The 21,786-nt window shown below is 36.7% G+C and overlaps 1 protein-coding gene across 5 annotated transcripts in view; it reads left to right on the top strand.

Annotated features, from left to right (window-relative positions):
- The window catches only part of Stim1 (stromal interaction molecule 1), a 221,846-nt gene that overhangs the window by 166,692 nt on the left and 33,368 nt on the right, over nt 1-21,786 (top strand). For all 5 annotated transcript variants that reach the window (XM_047518623.1, XM_047518624.1, XM_047518625.1 and 2 more), the window contains exons 4-5: nt 14,716-14,827; nt 20,727-20,842. In XM_047518623.1, coding sequence (XP_047374579.1) covers nt 14,716-14,827; nt 20,727-20,842 — 228 coding nt within the window. The remainder of the gene's footprint in view (nt 1-14,715; nt 14,828-20,726; nt 20,843-21,786) is intronic.

The raw sequence follows: 21,786 nt of genomic DNA, 5'->3' as shown, positions 1-21,786 counted from the left end.
AGAGAAATTAGGAAAACTACCCCTTTTACAATAACCTCAATAACAATACTTGGGAATCAATCTAACAAAAGAGGTGAAAGACTTCTACAGTGGAAACTACAGAACACTAAAGAAAGAAATTGAAGAAGACCTTAGAAGATGGAAAAATCTCCCATGCTCCTGATAGGCAGAATTAATAGTCAAAATGGCCATACTACTAAAAGTGTTATACAGATTCAATGCATTTCCTATTAAAATCTCAATGACATTCTTCATACAAATAGAAAAATCAATCATGAAATTCATTTGGAAAAGTAAGAGACCTAGAATAGCCAAGGCAGTCCTTAGCAAGAAGAGTGAAGCAGGAGGCATCACACTACCAGACCTTAAACTATACTACAGAGCAATAGTAACAAAAATGGCATGGTATTGGCACCAAAATAGACATGTAGGCCAAATAGAAGTCCCAGAGACAAACCCACATAAATACAGTTACCTCATACTAGACAAACGTGCCAAAAATATACATAGGAAAAAAGATAGCCCGTTCAGCAAATGGTGCTGGGAAAACTGGAAATCCATATGTAGCAAAATGAAATTAAACCTCTATCTCTCACCCTGCACAAAAATCAACTCAAAGTGGATCAAAGACTCAGGCACTAAAGCAGAGACCCTGTGCCTTATAGAAGAAAAAGTAGGCCCAAATCTTCATCATGTTAACTTAGTACCTGACTTCCTTAACAAGACTCCTAAAGCACAAGAAGTAAAATTAAGAATCAATAAATGGGATGGATTCAAACTAAAAAGCTTCTCAGCAAAGGAAACAATAACGTGAAGAGAGAGCCTACAGAATGGGAAAAATCTTTACCACATGCACCTCAGATAAGGCATTAATTTCCAGGATATACAAAGAACTCAAAACCCTTAACACCAAAAAAACAACCCAATCAACAGATGGGCAAAAGAACTGAACAGACACTTAACAGAAGAAGAGATACAATCAACAAACATATGAAAAAATGTTCATCATCTGTTGCAATTAGAGAAATGCAAATCAAGAGTGCTATAAGATTTCATCTCACTCCAGTCAGAATGACGATTATCAAAAATACAAGCAATAATAAGTGTTGTCAAGGATGTTGGGAAAAGGTACACTCAAACATTGTTGGTGGGACTGCACGTTGGTGCCACCACTTTGGAAAGCAGTATAGAGATTCCTAAGAAAACTTGGAATGGAATCACCATTTGACCCAGCTATCCCACTCCTTGGTTTATACCCAAAGGACTTAAAATCAGCATAGTACAGTGACATAACCACATCAATGTTTATAGCAGCTCAATTCATGATAGCAAAACTATGGAACCAACCTCGATGCCCTTCAACAGATGAATGGATAAAGAAAATGTGGTACCCATACACAATGGGATATTACTCAGCCTTAAAGAAGAATGAAATTGTGGCATTTGCAGGTAAAATAAGTGGATGCTGATCCATGGTAGGGGGAAGGTAGGGAAGAAAGAAGGAATTTTGAATTGTGCAGAGGGAAGTGAGAGAACTGGTGGGGCAGGTGGGGATAGACTAAGACAGACATTATTACCCTATATACATGTATAAAAAATTTTAAAATAAAAATAAATTAATAAACAAAAATCAATCTGCATATGATGTGATATTCTGTTATAAGAAGTAATTCTGAAATAAAAGATTATTGCATAAATTGGCACTCACTGGAATAAAATCAACTAATATAGTAAAAGAATATTATAAAGGCCATTGCAGCTATTGTATTATCTCATTATTTCTACTTTTTGGTGTGCAGGAGCTGGGGAACCCAGGGCACTTTACCACTTCCCCAGTCCTTTTTATTTTTTATTTTGAGACAAGATCTTGTTAAGTTGCCGAGGGCCTCATTACGTTGCTTAGGCTGGCCTGGACTTGAGATCCTCATGCCTCAGCCTTCTGATTCACAGAGATTACAGTCTTGCATCACCATATCCAACTGTATTGTCTTATTATTTCTAGGTGCATCTTAAAGGGGAAAAATTCAATGTAAGAAGAGTTTGAAAATCAATAATGTCATTTTCTAGCAAGTTATATGTTGTTAACAGAAGGTAGGCCCATAGAAACAACTGATACTGATTAGTAAAGTCTGTGGACTGAACTAGAAAAAGAATTGCTGATGTACATTTATCCATAAAGTTCCCTTTTATTTTACTATTTGTAATGATGTCTCATTCCTGATCTTGATTTTTTTTTTTTTTTTTTTTTTTTTTTTGCTACTGGGTGTTAGATTGTGAAGCACTTTACTCCTGAGCTATGATCCCAGCTCTTTTTTTTTTTTTTTTTGAGATATCTTCTCCCTAAACTCCTGAGGTTGTCCTCAGATTTGTGATCTTTCTTTCTCAGCCTTCTGAGTTGTTGGGATTACAGGTTTGTGCCATCATGCTGACTCTGACCTTGATAACTTGTGTCTTCTCTCATTTTCCTCATCAGTCTTGTTAGTTGATTGATAATTTTATTGATCTTTTAGAAGAGCTAGTTTTTGGTTTTATTTATTTTTTATGTTGTCTATTTCATTAACTTCTGCTTTGATCTTTATTATTTTTTTCTTTTTTTCTTCTGCTATTTTGGGTTTAATTTGTTCTTTGCTGATTTTTAACAGTGAAAACTTAATATCACTGATTTCAGACTGTTCTTTTCTTTTTTGGTACCAGGGATTGAATCTAAGAGCACTTTACTACTGAATTACATTCTTGCCCTTTTTAATTTTTGTTTGGAGACAGTGTCTTGCCATGTTGCTGAAGGTCTCACTGCATTGCTGGGGCTGGTCTTGCACTTGTGGTCCTTCTGCCCCAGCACCTGGTCATTTAGGTTGCAGGCATACACCACCATGCCCAGCTTAGACCATTCTAATGTAGGCATTTAGTACTATAAATTTCTCCTAAGTACTGCTTTAAGTTTCCCCCCCCCCCTCTTTGTTTTATTCCTTGATAGAACAGACAGAGTGAAAATACCTAATATGAAAACTCAACTGATGACAAATGCTTATTCTCTTATAATTTTTGTTTTCTAATACGGTCTTCCAGTAATCCACTCACCTTTTTTTTAACCTTGGAAATACATACCTTTGAAATCTGTTTTATACTTTCCTTTTATCTAATATTGGTTCTTCACTATATTGGAAGAGATGTGCTCAGACAGGCAGGCCTGTAGTCCTGGCTGCTCAGGAGACTGAGGTCAGAGGATCACTTGAGCCCAGGTGTTCAAGACCAGCCTGGGGAATATTGAAAGACCCTATCTCAAGAACCAACAACAGCTGGGTGTGGTAATGCATGCTTATAATCCAAATAATAGGATCATCTCTGCCTTTTGATTGAGTGTTTAGACCATTTGCATTTAATGTGTTTATTAATATGGTGACGTTTGAGTACATTTTCTTGCTATTTTTTGTTTATCCCATCTTCCCTTTTTTCCCTTTCCCCACCCTTTCTACCTTTAAAAATTTTTTTTTCTTTCTAAACATGGTTTTATTGGTGTATTTTACATAATAGTGGGGTTCATTGTGACATATTTATACATGCATATAGCATAATTTGTTCCATTTCACTCTGCGATACTTCCCCTTTACCTCCTTACCTTCCTCTATTAAGTACTTTTTATGATTCAATCTTATCTTCTTTGTTGACTTTTTAGCTATAACCTTGTGACTGCTCTAAGAGTTAAAATATGTATCTTTAAACTATCAGTCTACTTTAAAGAGATAGTATCACATTTGGTATAGATACCTTACAATGATTTATTTCCATTTCCCCCCCTCTTAGCCTTGGTTTCCATTCCTTGTACCATGTCTGGAAATTCTCTCAAAGCTATAAGCTGAGGCAAGTGTATGAATTACTTCACTTGTTTCCTATTCCTAAAAGATCACTGTCCTTTGTAAGCTGGTGTCCAGTGTCTTGAAGACCTTTGTTATATATATATATATATATATATATATATATTGTTTGTTGGTTTGTTTTGGTGGTGGAAGAGTATGTGTGGGAATGTGTTGTTTCAAGAGACAGGATAAATTTCATTCCTGTTATTTCATCTTGGCTTGAAGCTGAAATTTCAGTTTAATCATCTTTTGCTTGGACTATTGTACTTTGTACTCTTCTTGACTTAACCTAGCTCTACTGCATTGTGGCCTTTAATTGGTTCCAGAGTGATCTTTCTAAAATAAATATCTGATCAGATCCCTGCTTTTTTTTTTTTTTTTTTTTTTTTTTTTTACTGTTCTGGGGATTGACCTTAGGGCCTTGGTCATGCTAAGTATTATCTAGCATTGAACTACAACTCCCAACCCTTTTTCTTCTGTTGATAATGAAACAAACATGCTATGACACCAAATTTCTGGGTGGAAATAATATTCTTAAATGGAATCCTAATGAATAGAGAGAGTGCTAAAAATGTTACAAGCAAATTCCTGTATAATTATATATTAATCATGTTATTTAGAGAGACTAAATATTGACTCTCGTATAAATGAGGTAACACTTGAGTTTGTATAGAAGTTGTGATAAGCCTAAATCATAACTAGTGTCTCATTTGAGACTCAATAAAATAAAGTACTGAAAGCACAATACATGTTGATAAATTATAGAAAATGTCAATAATTTTTTTCATGTCTATCTGAGTTATTAATCAATGCATTGAAGTCAAATGTCCTTTCATAAACTCAAAGTAATTACCTCATTAGGAAAAAGTATCAATGTGTACATATGAGTAAAAAGTTTATTTCATCTTATATTCTGAGGGTTTCTTTATATTTTAATGCTGTAGTCCTCTGTCATTCCTTACCCAACTCTAGTATAATCCCTAAAATATATTGTTTCTCTCCAACAATTTCTGTAAACATTCTTATGTTAAAACAAAAATAAAACAAAACAAGAAACAAGTATGGTAGTGCACACCTGTAATTCCAGTGACTTGGGAGGCTGAGGCAAGAGGATTACAAGTTTGAAACCAGCCTCAGTAACTTAGTGAGGCACTAAGCAACTTAGCAGGAGCCTGTCTCAAAATAAAAAATAAAAAATAAATAAAAAGGGCTAAGGATATAGCTCAGTGGTAAAGCATCCCTGGGTTTAACCTGCAGTACCAAAACAAACAAAAAGGTTAAAAAAAAATTAGAGTGCCTTCTGTATACCAGGCTATGTGCTAGATGAGTTTAGCATACCAAACTCATGCTTATTTCTTATATACTTATTATTTTCTACCATTCCTTACCACATCTCTTTTGTATTTGCATTGATTTATCATCCTAGGATACATTATTCTGTTTGATCCATTGGTATTTTAATATATATGCTGTTTCCTCTATTCTTTCTTTCTTTTTTATTTGACAATTAAGACTCACTTGAAGTATCTCTTTCTGTGGGAAATCTTTCCTGAAAATCACAAGTTAAATTAGACATTCTCACAATTTCTTATGCTTATCTCATCATAACACTTAGTGACTTGTTTCCCCATCATTCTGTTTGAGGCCATGTCTTAAATGATTCCATTTCCTAACACTTAGCACAGGGCCTAACCCAGGGTAAGAATCAGGAGACAATACTTTGTCCTTGGCTCTACCATTATGTGGTCTTATAGTTGTTTCGGCCATTCAACATTCCAAAGCTCCTTGTAGGTTTTTTACTGCTCTGTAGCCTTGTGGCCAATCTCTCTCTGATCTTTCTCCTAGCCTAGTTGCTACTCTACAGATGATCTTTAATAGCATGGCCTGGTGGGCCCTGGGAAACTGCGTTATTGCCCAGTAGCCTAGTGGGTCTATCATGTGAGGTCTAGGCCCAAGGCCCAGATTATTTTTACAGTGAGAGTTCAGAGCCTAATACTGATGTCATATTAGAAAACTAAGATGACAATTTCCAGTGAGAGCCTGAAGGAAACTACTCAGAGAGACAAACCACTCTTCTAGGCTACATACTATCTTAGGAAGAGCCTCTGTGGGAGGATTGTGTTGCAGCCTTGGAGTGCTGTTATTCAGAGTACCCAAATGAAAAGCCAGGTTTTGTGATGCCATTTCTGACTCGCTATCAGCTTGTCACCACCACTTTGTGCCTCTACATCACTTAATCTCTCTCTCTCTGATCTAGTATTTATCACATTATTATATGCATTTCTTCATATAACTCCCTCTCTAGAAGAGAGCCCTTAAAGTTGGAAATATTCAGATTAATCTCTGCTGTTAACTCATCCCGAACCTTCTAGAACAAAAGCCAATAAAAGCTTGGTTAATGAATGAATGAATGGTGTAATAATAATAGCTAATATATACATATTTTTTGATACCAGGGATTGAACCAAGGGATGCTTAACTATTGAGACATATCCCTACCCCTTTTTATTTTTTAATGAAGTTACTTAGGGTCTTGCTAAGTTACTGAGGATGGCTTCAAACTTGTGATCCTCCTGCCTCTGGTTGCTGGGATTATAGGCCTGTGCCAGCACTCCTGGAAATGATAGCTAGTGTTCTTTAGCATTTAATTTATGCTAGGAGCTTCTCATATCATCTCTACACCCTTATAAGAACTCTGCTTATGAACATTTTATAGGTAACAAAAATGAGGCAGAGTAGTAACTTACTCATGGTCTCATATTTAGTAAGTGGAAGATCCCAAAGCAATGGGTTTCAAATCCCACATTCTTTTTTATTTTTAATGATGAGAATTTTTATTTGATAAAAATTAAAAAGGAAAGCAGAAGACCAAGGAGAACTTAAAAAAAAAAAAAAAAACTATACTGAGAAATGACATTGGCCAAATTATATTGTTATATTGTATGCATGTACAAATATAAAACAACTAATTCCATTACTGTTATTATTATTGACGCAGCTATAATACATCAATAAATATATGGAAAAAATCAAAACTTAAAAAAATTATAAAATTATGAAAAACATCTAAACATACAACTAAATGAGTTAGAAAATGAATAGTTTTTTAAAGTCACAAATATGTGTATATTGTATATAACTAAAGAAACATATGATATGTTCATATACTTAAATAATGAATATAGCATATTCTACATATCTCCAAAGTCCATAATGTTAACTACTATGCTATATTTGAGTAGGTAACCAAATGGCTGACCAACTAATTAACTGATAGTTATATGAAAGAGACCCAAAAATAGTACTGGCAACCTTTCTGACAGAAATAGTTCTCTTGGAATGTGGTTTTGAGGTCACAGAAGTAGATGAGGGCTTCATCTGGAGGCATCACAAGTCCATTACTGGAAAGAGAACATGATTCAGGAGCCCATTTCTCATTACTTATTCTTTCCCTGTAAGTGAAAGGACTGGCTAAGGCCTGGTGTCTGCCTTGGTACATACCTGCAGGTATCATTGTAGTTCAGGTGCTATAGAGTAATACTTTTCATTCTGCTGGTGTGTCCTTAATCAAGGTATCCACATGGCTCATGCCTTCATTTCATTTTCTGCTTAAATTCATTTTATTTTCTACTTTTACCCTCTTGCTGCTTAATTTTTCTTCATTGTACTTACTACCACCTGACATTGTATTCACAGTGTTTTACCTAATTTCTTTCCGCCAGAATATAAGCACCATGGGATCTATGACTCTGTTTTGTATAGTGTTCTGTCTCTAGCTCCTAGAATGGTATGAAGCAAGTAGTAAGTGCATAATAAATGCTTTTCCTCCCAATGGATAAATTATTTTGCAGTTTGAGACCACCTGCTTTCAAGGACCCTTAATCATTTAACCTTAGCAATATCTAATTCTCCTCATTCCCATACTTGTCCCAAACTGGAGTCAGTGTTCTCTGAATATGATCCACACTTTATAGTTCTGTGTCTTCACTCATGTTTCTTTCTTTGGTAGACCTGCATCTCTTATTTATGAAGATTCTGACCAATCCTTAACATCTACCCTTTTTCAAATGAATGCAATATGAAAAAATAATTAACTACTGAGTTTAGGCATCTTCAAACTCATTTTCATGAACTTACTTATTCAACAACTCTGGCAGATAGGTATTGCTAGATTGTAAGCAACATGGGGGTAGCAGTCTCTCCCTGATCACTGCTTCATTCCCCATGCCCATGATGGAATTAGTACAAAATAAATGTTTGTTGAATGACAGGATGACTATCAAGATCTTCCAACTTCAAATTCAGTGCTTTTCCTAATACATTCTATAATAAAAATCCAGTGTTCTGAAGTGCCCAGGAATTTGGTGATCTGTACTAACTATTTTTTTGTGGTTACCTCAGAGTAAAACAAGAGGTTTTTATTCAGTTTACATAAAAATCTTTCTCAAATGGAAAAGACTCCTTCCTACCTATGAAACATAACATGAAGGCTAGGATATAGCTTTACTGTTGGAGCAGTTAATTGATCAATGTATGTGGTTCTCTGCTGATGTGCATAAGATAAATACTTTTTAATTTTTTTATATCCGTTCCATTACCTCCATAGAAGTTCCATGGGAGTGAGTGGTACTGTTAGTGAGAAAATATAAATACCAACAGAATGTACAATAGGTGATCCAGAACCCACATATTGCCATCATAAATTCATTTGAAGAATATTCTAGAGCTTGTGTTTACATTTTTTTATGTCATTTTAAAATTTTATATGTTTTACAACATATCTGTTAGTACATGAATCTAATTTATAAATGGCAGCTTGTGCTCAAAGTTCTTTTTACTGATAGATTATATCATTAATAAGATTGGATACCACATGGTTAACCTTGTGCGTCTCTCTCTCTCTTTTTTTTTTTTTTTTTGCCACTAGAAGTTGAACCCAGGACTGCTCTACCAGAGATCTATATTCCCAACCCTTTAAATTTTTTATTTTGAGATAGGGTCTCACTAAGTTGCTCAGGCTGGCCTTGAACTTTTAATCCTCCTGCCTCAGCCTCCTGAGTAGCTAGAATTACAGATGTGTGCCAGTGGGTCTGAGTCTGGCATTATGCATCTCTCTCTCTCTCTCTCTCTCTCTCTCTCTCTCTCTCTCTCTCTCTCTCTCTCTGCACCTCTTTTTTGAAGGACTGTCACAGAAATTTCAGAGATTGACCTTCTTTGGTTCTATGTAGCATTGTTCCTCATCTTATCCAAAATGTAGTCTGGGACCACATGACAGGCTCCCGGAGACTTATAACTTTAGGATGCTGTCTTGCTTGAAAGTTCTCCTGGGATTTGGACATGTGAGTCATCTGGAACCTGTATCTGCACTTTGCTATAAACTCTCCTTTCCAGTCTGTAGCCTCCTTTCTGATAATGAGTTTTCTGCACTTGCTGTTGCCTTTTTCTTCACTTTGGCCTATGGATTCTTTCCATTTTTTTCTTTTTAAATGAGAAAGAAGAATAAGACTTTTACCTTTTAGGTACTTGAATCTTGAGACAAGAGGTCCTGATGTCTTAACTGGACTATTTAGTGAGATCATGTTGAGACTCATAGTTGGTATCTGAGATACAGGTGTTATACAGCTTACAGCTCATCAAGGCTCATTTTATTCAGACTACAGTGCCTTTGGGTGTATGACACCATGCTGCCAAACCCTACTTAGATAGGGCTTTTTGCTGCCAAGGTAACAGAATGATGTATGGAACTAAGAACAAATAAATAAAAACTGCCTTGAGGTTTGTCTTGACTTGGTGAAGCTATGATCATTTTCTCCAACAGCTTAACTATATAGAGACTGATTAGTTACAGTTCATCCTCACTGGAATACAGTGACCTCCTTAGAGACCTTTTCCCTCAATGCAATGTTTAGAGCAGTGGTTCTCAGCTACGGGTATTTTGCCTCCAAGAGGACATTCAGCAATATTTGGAGCAATATTTATGATTTTCTCAACAGGCAGTATGTTACTGGCATCCAGTGGGTATATACCAGAGCTGTTTTAAATATCCCCCACAACCCCCACAACAAAGATTATCTCATTCAAAGTGCCATTGGCGCAGAGGCTGAGAAGCTGTGGTCTAGAATGACTCCTGCTGTGTAGGGTGCTGATAGAGTAGTTTCTACATGCTGAGTCTATGCCTACTCTTGTAATAAGGCATCCTCCCAGGAGACAAAAGGCCCTTGAAGCACCGCTGGCCTCAGGCCTTTCTAACAACAAAAAAAAGTGGCCTTTTTTTCCACTCTACATGCCAAGCAGAGAGGCCTCTTTGTGCTGGATGAAGCCGAACTCCATTGGCAGCATTGGTGGGAGTATGCTGTTCTCTGTACTTAACAAGCTAGCACTTGTCTGCCTTGTATATGTGTCACTCTTGAATGCCTTCACTACCTGATACTCCAGACTATAGTAAATGATCATATTTGTAATGTGTGAGGATATATTTTTGTTTTCAGGAATAATAGTGTATTCTTCTTTCCTCAAAGCAATCGCAACCCTGGGATTTGACCTTATATCTTAGAAATCAGTTTCTCTTTTCCTTCCAATGTAAATCTAGTCTGGGAACTAGAAATTTAGCCAAGTAATGACTGAACACCCTTTACCTAAGCCTCCAGCCTATTGTCTTCTAGGATGCAGTCATTGAGCTACTATAGCTGCCTCATTTCCTCCCTCTACCACCTTTCCTGTCTCACCTCCTGTACTTCTGCATGTTAATCTAATCATATCTCCAAAGTCAACTCAGCATCAGAACTTTCTTCCTGAGCTCCAGCATCTTCTTGAGGACATTGAAATGGCACATTTTTGCTTTCAACTTTACTTCATGCAAGATATCTTCCTGGCTGGCTGTTTTGTATCATATACCGAACTTCTCTGTGGCAAAAGTAGGAGAATGAAGACACTGGTCCAAATTTTCCAACTTTTGTAGCTTACGTGAGCTTAGGTTGACAGAAACAACCTAAGATATGAGGCATGCCTATGTGAGGAATAACGTTTTTTTTGACAAACATTTCAGAAGTTACCCATCCACATGAACTGAATATTTTTAGGGATGTTGTTTGGAAGTCCACAGTTAGAACGTTTCTGAAACTCCTCATTTAGGGTAGTTATTTTTGGGGTAATTTCTTTCTTTTTTTTTGGTTCTGGGGATCAAACCCAGGACCTTGTGCTTTCAAGGCAAGCACTCCACCGACTGAGCTCTCTCCCCAGCCCTGTAATTTCTTATTGATGCCACTGTATATGAAATATTTGTATTAGAAATACTGGATGAGAAAAAGTGAAAAGGACATGGTTCATAAGCCTTCAGTGTTTCCTGACCATTAATGGGAAACTAGATGGCATCTGACAAAACATATTTTTGGTAAAGGTATGGATCCTAAAAGAGGAGGGTTGATGAATCTCACATTATTCTCCCTCAAAATGTTTTTGGCTTTTTAGTGCTCACAGCAGGGTTTTCAAATTTGAGGAATATACAGAGTCCTTTTACAGAAAACAATTTATTCTGTATATACAGTGCTGACCTAAATTATTTTTGTTTGGTTATTTAAATATATCAAACATATAATGAAGTTCAAGTTGCTATATCAAATTTATATACAAATATAAATGATTTGTACTTTAAGTAAAAATAAGCTCTAAATTTAATAAAATGATAACTTTTGCAGCAACTCAGTTGAGTTCATCATATCTGTATTATTGAGTACCACCTGATGACTCATTCTTCCCACCATATTTCACCATTTGAGCTACTGTGAACTTTGATTTGTATAAAATATCATGATCTCATTTGACCTTCATTTGGTATGAATGTATTCCTGTGTATTTACTCCATTTCAATTCCTTTATATAGTAATTGACCTTTGACAAAGTAGAGTTAATTTGTCTTCTTTATGTCTAAATACCATGTGAATATCAAAATTATTTTAAAAGAATACTCTTTATGATTATCCATTTAAAAAATTGCAATGTTATAATATTAAGGGATGATTTGCTATTATCTCCAGGTATGATGAAGATGTGATTTGCCTTGTTGCAAATGATCAATATTTGTTTCAGTTAAAATGGACTTCTTGGGGCTGGCGATATAGCTCAGTTGGTAGAGAAGTCCCTGGGTTCAAATCCCCAGCACTGCAAAAAAAAAAAAAAAAAAAAAAAATGTCTTCTTTTATGACAGAAAATCCTCTCATTCTGATATAAGCAAAATGGGGGAAATGTACTATTGCTCCAAATTGAAATAGTATGAATAGGGCTGTTTATAGACATGTTCTGTCTAAGGGTCTAAATGATGTCATCTGGATTCATCTCTTGGCTCAGCTTTGCTTCTCTATGAAGGCTTTCAGCAGCATCAGGGAGGAGAGATAGAAGTTCTAATGGCTTAGAACACCAACTGTGGAGCCAGTCTACCCGAGACCAAACCTTGGCTTTACCAATTCCTAGTTGGATAACCTCAGGAAAGTAGTTATATGATCTCTCTGTGTGTCAGTTTCATCATCTTTAAAATGAGGATAAAATGAGAATGGTAATGGTGAAGATTAATGAGTTAATGTATCTGAGGTACTTAGAATAGTACCATCTTAAGTGATGGTGTATATTAATATTAATCAATATTATAGTTTGGGATCATTTCATACCAGATGTCAGTACAGTGGAAAAGCAAGTCTATTGCCTACTGGTCAAATAAAAACCCTGATTTTTAGTTTCTTCAACTTCAAATTGGTTTAAGTGCTCATTTCTGAATTGAGCACTCTGGATAGTAGGATGGACTGTATTAATTGACTTTACATGGTTTACATTCTCTACTCCTACCAATTGATTTAGTTTTACCTGAATCATATTAGCTGACAGCAAGGGAGTGGTGGTTCTCCCAATTTGAATTCAGAGTACTATTGCTACCAACAGGGGAAGTGCATGCTTGGTTGCAAAAATGATCCATGTCTATTTTGACCTATCAAATAGATCAGTCATATTAGGTGATCCTGTGATGTTATGACAGCCTCTCTGTGGACAGTTCTTGGCAGTTTATATTGTTTATTGGCAACATTTATCTTGAAAAATTGAATTTTAGTTAAGAAAATATATTTTGTTTAAAAACATCAGTTTTGGTCTCTAGGTTCTTTTGTGTTACAAACCTAAATTTGAGGCATATTGATAATTGATTTAAAGCACATTATGTCCTAAAATTCCAGGCAAATATCTTCTATTATAAATGTTTTGCATTAACACAGTTATGAACACAAATGCTATGTGGTCAAGTTGAGAGCCTGTACTCTTACATATCTCGATGATCCAAATTGTATTTTTGTTTTTTACTTTAAGATTGTGTTCAAAATAAAAATATGAAATTGAAACATTCTAATAGTAAGTTATCTTGACCTGAGCTATAGAATAGAACTTTTTATAATAAAAGAAATAGTATTTACTCTGTTGTTCAACATGGGACCACTAGTCACTTCTAGCTATTAGGTATTTGAAGGGTGGCTGGTGCTGTTGAGGACCTGAATTTTTAATTTTATCAAGTTTAAAAAGTTCACATTCAAATCAGCACTTGTGGCTACTGGTTATTACTTGGACAGTACAGTTCTGAATAGCATCATCAAATAAGAGATACAAAATGCCCAACATGTTATATAACAAGTACATAAAAGATAGGAGAAGTAGACAGGTTTATACTTTTCTTCCTGTAAAGGGTTGGACCTCTCTTAATACTCCAGAGCAACCTGAAGCAGGCTTATCCCAGGATAATACTAGTAGCTTTCTTAGCATGGCATTCAGGACACTTCATGACATGGTTTCAGCATTCTTCTGCCACTGCATTCCATAATTTTGTGTTCTAGACACATTAAATTTCACATTTTTCTTTGCACCTGCCTTCGTTCTGTATCAGGTGCATTCTTTCCTGATATTCATGAAATATTTCAGATGAGCTCTTAACTTTTTTTGGTGGGGGGCACCAGGGATTGAACCCAAGGGCACTTAACCACTGAGCAACACCCCCAGCCCTTTTAATTTATTATTTTGAGAAAGATTCTCACTAAGTTGCTTAGGGCCTCATTAAGTTGCTGAGGCTGACTTTGAACTTGTGATCCTCCTGCCTCAGCCTCCTGAGTCACTGGGATGACAGGCATATGCCACTGCAATAGGCTTCTTACTATCTTATTGTCTTCTAAGTTGTAATTCATCATCTTCTCTGCGCCTAAACCCCCAGGCAGTTATTTCCTTTCTCCTCTGTGTTCGATGTGTGTTTCTTTATCAGAATCTGTGCTTCACTGATGCTGTTTAGTTTTTGATTTCCTCCACTGGAATGGGAACTAACTTCTTGAAGACTTGGTTCCAAGTGGCCCCTTTGTGAATGTTTAGTTGGATAATTGTTGAAAGATGGATAATGGATGGGTGGTTCTAAACATTGGTCACATTTATAATTTTAAAAATATTATAAATCAACTTCATTAAGATATAATTTACATATAAGAAGATATACCTATTTTAAATAGTTTGATGAATTTTGATGGATGTTATCATTTGTGAAATCATCACCAATTCAAGATACAGAATATTTCTGTCATCCCAGAACATTGCTTTGTGTTCTTTCCCAGTTCGTCCTGACTCTAACCAACCATTCATCTGCTTTCTATCACTATATATTTATCTTTTTAGAGTTTCATATAAAGAGACTCATACAGTGTGTACTTCTTTCATACTTAGGATGTTATGGGCAAGAGAGATATTAAACTCAGAAACATGGGATAAGTGTTAAGGTCACATATGACCATAACAATAAGTATAAGCAGTGCTTGACATTTTAGAGTCATAATTTGCTTTTCTCTTTCCACAGTGTACAACTGGACTGTGGATGAGGTGGTACAGTGGCTGATTACGTATGTGGAACTGCCTCAGTATGAGGAGACCTTCCGGAAGCTGCAGCTCAGTGGCCATGCCATGCCAAGGTCAGGAGGGGACTACTGTTTTTTTCTTACCTGAGAGCATAAGGAATTGACTGGGAGTGTGCCTGCCTTCAGGTTGTTCTGGCTGGTTAAGTGAGATTTTACTCTTGTGGGGGCAGTCTATGGATAACTCCTTTTCTCACATCTGTTGTGCCCTTGTTATAAAACACGATAGGCACTTTGCATACATTCTCTTATTTAATATTCCTATCAGTCTTGGGAATAGTACTAATAGCTGCCAGTTATTGAGTGCTTAGTACATGCCAGGCATTCTACTCAACGTATTATATACAGAATTTCATTTGATTGTTACATAAATCCTGTAAAGGTGGATATTATAGTATATAACTGATGAAACTAGTTAAGTAACTTTTCCAAGGTCACATATATGACTGGTTAAGGACAAAACTGTGATTTTTCTGTGGTGTTCCTTTTTACTTTTCTTATTTTCCCAGCTGCTGCCCTTTGATCACCCAAGAGCCTCAGGACTCTTTTAGCCTCCGCTGGGTTATCCACATGCAATTTATTTGCTTTGACAAAAATGGTACAGAGGTTGGGGCAGAGTTACAACTTTTTGCCTTTTTTATAGGCACAACATGCTGTGACTTGAGCTGGGAGTGGGGAGGGATGGAGTACTACTTGGACTTCTTATTTTGTTAAACTAGTGCCATATGTCATTTATTCATTAATCCATTTACTTATTGATTCAACAATTATTTACTGGGTACCAGCTTTGTGCCAAGCACTTGCGCTGGGGATAAAGAGGGCAACAACCTGCCCTTGCCCTTAAAGGGCTTACTGTCTAGTAAGTGCTGGTTATATATAATCTCTTATCTTATTATGTAGGTGCATCTGATTATGAACTTTAGCACAAGGGAAAGAGGAAGGTGAAGCTGTTGAAATGCTCACACATTGCTTTCTTTAGCCACAGAGCTACCAGACCTAGCTTGAGCTGGCTTACCTCCTCTGCTTCCTGCAGCCTTCTTTTCACTGCTTCTCTTTACTGTCCCCTTAGTAATGTTTATACCTCCCTTTATGATAGGGTGTTTTCCTACCTATTATTTTCAGTTCTCACAATTCTGGAAGGAAGGAATTACTATTCCATCTTGTGGGTGAGCAAATTGAATTCTAGTATTTTATAATTTATCCAACCTTGTAAGTGACAGAACTAGGATTTGAGCCCAAGTCTGCCTTATTCTAAATGCCCTGCTTTTTTTACTTCATCTTCCTCTTGTGCTGTGTGGTTGAAGATAGGCTTCTTTGCAATATTCAGTTTTGTTCTATTTAACAAAACTTCATTAAGTGCCTACCACATACTATGCTTTCTGCTAGGCCTTGAGTACAAAGATGCAACAGACCGACCCCTGCCTTCAGAAACTCCATGTGCATTAAAAGAGGCAGACAAATGAATAGATGATTGACCCTAAAATTCTAGGATGTATGTTTCTATCTTGCTACTCATGGAAACAGCACTATTGCCATGTGGATTCTTGGATTATTTTATTAGAAGTAATGGCTGTGACTTGAATTAAAACTTCAAGGCATAGAATAAGAAGTCAGTTCTCAGGTTATAAATGAATTTAGTCCTCTTGTGACTGGGATTAGAGCCAAGACAACATCCAGCCAGGCTAGACACAGGAGGAGTAGAAGATGGCAAACTGTGGCACCTTAGTGACATCAGGAAGCATAGAACCTTCAGTGCATGAGGTGTAGCGGGAATGGTTTTAGGGCCATCACTAGCTAGCATAGTATAATGGGAAGAATCTGGCAGATTTGAGTTCATTTCCTGACTTTGCCAGTTACTTATGTGTGATTTTGAGCAAGTTACTCAACTCTCTTATTTTTCTTCTTTACAAAATGGAGCTAATAATAGAACTGATTTTTTTTTTTTTTTGCACCTGGGATTTACCAGGGGCACTTAACCACTGAGCCACATCCCTAGTCCTTTTTTGTATTTTATTTAGAGATAGGATCTCACTAAATTGCTTAGGGACCTCACTAAGTTGCTGAGGCTGACTTTGAACTTGTGATCCTCCTGCTACAGCCTCCAAAGTCACTGGGATTACAGGTGTGCACTTCTGTGTCTGACTAGAACTGATTTCTTAAGGTTGTTGGAGGACTAAATGAGGAATTATATGTAAAATGTCAGAACAGTATAAGATACACAATAGTTGCTTGGTAACTGCTAGCTCCTTTTTCTTTTCTGTTGTTTAGAAGTAGAGAACACAGTTAATAGGTGTCCTTGGGAAACAGACTGTAAAAATATGTTTATTTTGCTTAGTCAGATAAAGTCCATTACACCTGGCAGAAACGATATGAAGAGGCATCTCAAGAACTTCCAGGCTTGTAAGAAGCATCTGATTTACATAAGTTTACAAAGAAGGACACTGAGATCCTAGGGGAGGGACCTAGCAGCTTGTAATCAGACAAATGAATCACTGGTAGAACTGGGACTAGAAGCCAGTGCCTCATTGTGTCTTGTAGATGGGCATGATTGCTTTCCAAAATTGTAGGAGGAAGTAGCTTGCTCCCACATTCTAAGGAGTATAAACTATGCGCTGTGAAGTCAGAAGTTTTTCTTCTGGCTGGGGAAATAAAGCTGTGTATCATAAAAAGACTGCTTCCTTCTATACCTACTTTGTTCCAACTGGAGGAAAACAAAATCCAGTTTGTTTTTTTCCTAGGTTATTTTCTTTTTTACACTCTATCTTATTAAAGTAATCATTGACAATGTGGTTGAAGGCCATAAAAATTACAGAAATTTGATTGGAAGTAAATTGTATTGCAGTGACTCAAATACATGTCGACAAAACTAAATCAATTTCTGTCATCATCAGGTTTATATATGATGACAATAGATTACGATTAGTATAATTCAGAAGTCTGTGTGATCCACTGGGTGGATCCAGTGTGGCATTTTGACCTGTGCTAGTCAGGAGAATGCATTTACAAGTGATAGGAAGTAGGGACAGATTATACAGGTGAAACGACAGAAAATTTATAGTTGGGTGTGAATATTGTAACCCTTAGAGGGTTGGTTACTTAGGAGATGGTGGATATGGGGAGAGGGTGAACAAATTCAGTGAATTTTTTAAAAAATTTATTTTTATTGTAAACAAATGGGATACATGTTGTTTCTGTTTGAACATGGAGTAATAGCATACCATTGTAATCATACATTTACATAGGGTAATGATGTTTGATTCGTTCTGTTATTTTTTCCTCCCCCACCCCTCCCACCCCTCTTTTCCCTCTATACAGTCCCTCCTTCCTCCATTCTTGCCCCCCTCAAACCCCCCATTATGTGTCATCATCCGCTTATCAGCAAGATCATTCATCCTTTGGTTTTTTGAGATTGGCTTATCTCACTTAGCATGATATTCTCCAATTTCATCCATTTGCCTGCAAATGCCATAATTTTATTATTCTTTATAGCTGAGTAATATTCCATTGTGTGAACATTGATGTGGCTGTATCTCTGTAGTATGCTGATTTTAAGTCCTTTGGGTATAGGCCGAGGAGTGGGATAGCTGGCTCAAATGGTGGGTCCATTCCAAGTTTTCTAAGGAATCTTCACATTGCTTTCCAGAGTGGCTGCACTAATTTGCAGCCCCACCAGCAATGTATGAGTGTACCTTTTTCCCCACATCCTTTCCAACACCTATTGTTGCTTGTATTCTTGATAATCGCCATTCTAATTGGGGTGAGATGGAATCTTAGTGTAGTTTTGATTTGCATTTCTCTTATTACTAAAGATGGTGAACATTTTTTCATGTTTGTTGATTGCTTGTAGATCTTCTTCTGTGAAGCGTCTATTCATATCCTTAGCCCATTTGTTGATTGGGTTATTTGTATTCTTGGTGTAGAGTTTTTTGAATTCTTTATAGATTCTGGAAATCAGTGCTCTATCTGAAGTATGAGTGGCAAAGATTTTCTCCCACTCTGTAGGCTCTCTTCACATTGCTGATAGTTTCCTTTGCTGAGAGAAAGCTATTTAGTTTGAATCTGTCCCAGTTATTGATTCTTGCTTTTATTTCTTGTGTATGGGAGTCCTATTAAGGAAGTCTGATCCTAAGCCAACAAGTTGAAGATTTGGACCTACTATTTCTTCTATGAGATGCAGGGTCTCTGGTCTGATTTCAGGGTCCTTGATCCATTGTGAATTTATTTTTGTGCAGGGTGAGAGATAGGGGGTTTAGTTTCATTCTGTTGCATATGGATTTCCAGTTTTCCCAGCACCATTTGTTGAAGAGGTTATCTTTTCTCCATTGCACATTTTTGACACCTCTGTCTAGTATGAGAAAATTATATTTATTTGGGTTTGTGTGCGTGTCCTTTATTCTGTACCATTGATCTATTTTGATCTGTACCTGTCTATTTTGGTGCCAATACCATGCCGTTTTTGTTACTATTGCTTTGTAGTATAGTCAAAGATCTGGTATTGCGATACCCCCTGCTTCATTCTTCCTGCTAAGGATTGCTTTAGCTATTCTGGGTTTCTTGTTCTTCCAGATGAATTTCATGATTGCTTGCTCTATTTCTGTAAAATCATTGGGATTTCAATTGGAATTGCATTGAATCTGTATAGCACTTTTGGTAGTATGGCCATTTTGACAATATTAATTCTGCCTATCCAAGAACATGGGAGATCTTTCCATCTTCTAAGGTCTTCCTCAATTTCTTTCTTCAATGTTTTGTAGTTTTCATTGTAGAGATCTTTTACCTCTTTAGTTAGATTGATTCCCAAGTATTTTATTTTTATTTTTGAGGCTATTGCAAATGGAGTTGTTTTCCGCATTTCCCTTTCAAATGTTTCTTCGGTTGCATATAAAAATGCTTTAGATTTATGCGTGTTGATTTTATAGCCTGCTATTTTGCTGAATTCATTGATGAGCTCTAGAAGTTTTCTGGAGGAGTTTTTTGGATCCTCTAAATATAGAATCATGTCATCAGCAAATAGTGACAGTTTAAGTTCCTCTTTTCCTATTCGTATCCCTTTAATTTCTTTAGTCTGTTTAATTGCTCTGGCTAGAGTTTCGAGGACAATGTTGAATAGAAGTGGTGAAAGAGGACATACCTGTCTTGTTCCCATTTTTAAAGGGAATGGTTTCAGTTTTTCTCCATTAAGAATGATGTTGGCCATGGGCTTAGCATAAATAGCCTTTACAATGTTCAGGTATGGTCCTACTATCCCTATTTTTTTGTGTGTTTTGAGCATGAAGGGGTGTTGTATTTTGTCGAACGCTTTTTCTGTGTCAATTGAAATAACCATATGATTCTTATCCTTAAGTCTGTTGACATGATGGATTATGTTTATTGATTTATGGATGTTAAACTATCCTTGCATTCCAGGGATGAACATCACTTAATCATGATGCACGAATTTCTTACTATGTTTTTGGATACGGTTTGCTAATATTTTGTTAAGGATCTGTCTCTATATTCATCAAGGATATTGGTCTAAAATTTTCTTTCCTTGATGTGTCTTTGCCTGATTTGGGTATGAGGGTGATATTAGCTTCATAGAATGAGTTTGGTAGAGTACCCTCCTTTTCTTTTTCCTGGAATACTTTGAGAAGTATTGGAATGAGTTCTTCTTTGAAAGTCTTGTAGAACTCAGCTGAGAATCCGTCTGGTCCTGGGCTTTTCTTGGATGGTAGGTTTTTAATGGCTTCTTCTTTTTCATTGCTTGATTTTGATCAGTTTAAATTGTGTTAGTAAATGTTTTATATCTCTCCAAACTCCTTGTTGAGACCCTGCTAATAACAGACTCCATGTTTTAGAATGCAGGGGGGAGCAATCACCAAGAGGTAAAAGTGTTCATGGAGGAGGTGGGTAATCCTGCTGGATCCTTCCTGCCTTTGCTGTCAGGGAATTGATCTACTACTTTTTGCCTCCACAGGCTAGCTGTAACCAATACCACCATGACAGGAACTGTGCTGAAGATGACAGATCGGAGCCATCGGCAGAAGCTGCAGCTAAAGGCTCTGGATACGGTGCTGTTTGGGCCTCCTCTCTGTAAGTCCTGTGTAGAGAAAGGCTGCTGGTGTGCCATGGAACCCAAAGCTAATAGAGTAGCTAGGCTGAGGTCCTGAGTCTCCTGGGCACACCTGTAATGCAGTATTTTTACTATATCCACTGATACTGAGATATGAAACAGTTTTGTATTTTAGTCCAGCCAGATATCAACTTCCATTCATTACATACTTCAGATTTCTACTTTGTGCGAGTGCTGTGCTTGACCCTGTAGGAAGACCTGGTTGAATCATATTCTGCTCTGAAGGGATAAAATGAGCCTTCTAGGACACAATGTAGTTCAGTGTTAGAGCACTTGCCTAGTATGTGTGAAGCCCTGGCACTTAAAAAAAAAAAAAAATATATATATATATATATATATAGAGAGAGAGAGAGAGAGAGATAGAGAAGGAGAGAGAAGGAGGAAGGGAGGATGGAACAAAGGAAGAAAGAAAAAAGTAGTATTCTAGATAGGCACACCATGCTTCTGAGGCCCCAAGGAGTGGTAGAGAAAGTTTCCTGTACAAGAGGTAGTATGTGAGCTTTATTTAATGGATGTGACAGAAGAGGACATTCTAGATGGAGAAAATAACCTGAGCAACAGTACAAAAGATAAAATACAAAGGCATGGTCAGGGATAGCAACACATAATAGGCTGAATGTCATTTAGCTGTTACATACTCTCACTGTACATGTGTAGATGAAGAAGCTGATACTGAACATTTTTGTGTCCTTGAATGACCACTGAAGATTAAATGAGCTTTCACTGAAGCAGTAGAGTCATGCTCTAGATCTAAGAAAGGGTTTTCTCTTCAGCCAGGGGTTAACTGAGAACATTAAGTAGTTCAGTCCCTGGAAATGTACATGGTGGGAGTGATCAACCCTGCCATCCTTTTTCTTATTAAGTGAACCAAATGTGAACAGAAGTAGTGAGATTTTTTTAGGAA

The sequence above is a fragment of the Sciurus carolinensis genome, chromosome 11 (assembly GCF_902686445.1).
Source record: "Sciurus carolinensis chromosome 11, mSciCar1.2, whole genome shotgun sequence".
Classification (NCBI taxonomy): domain Eukaryota; kingdom Metazoa; phylum Chordata; class Mammalia; order Rodentia; family Sciuridae; genus Sciurus; species Sciurus carolinensis.
Note: the sequence above shows the minus strand (reverse complement) of the source record. Positions and strands in the feature narration are given on the sequence as shown.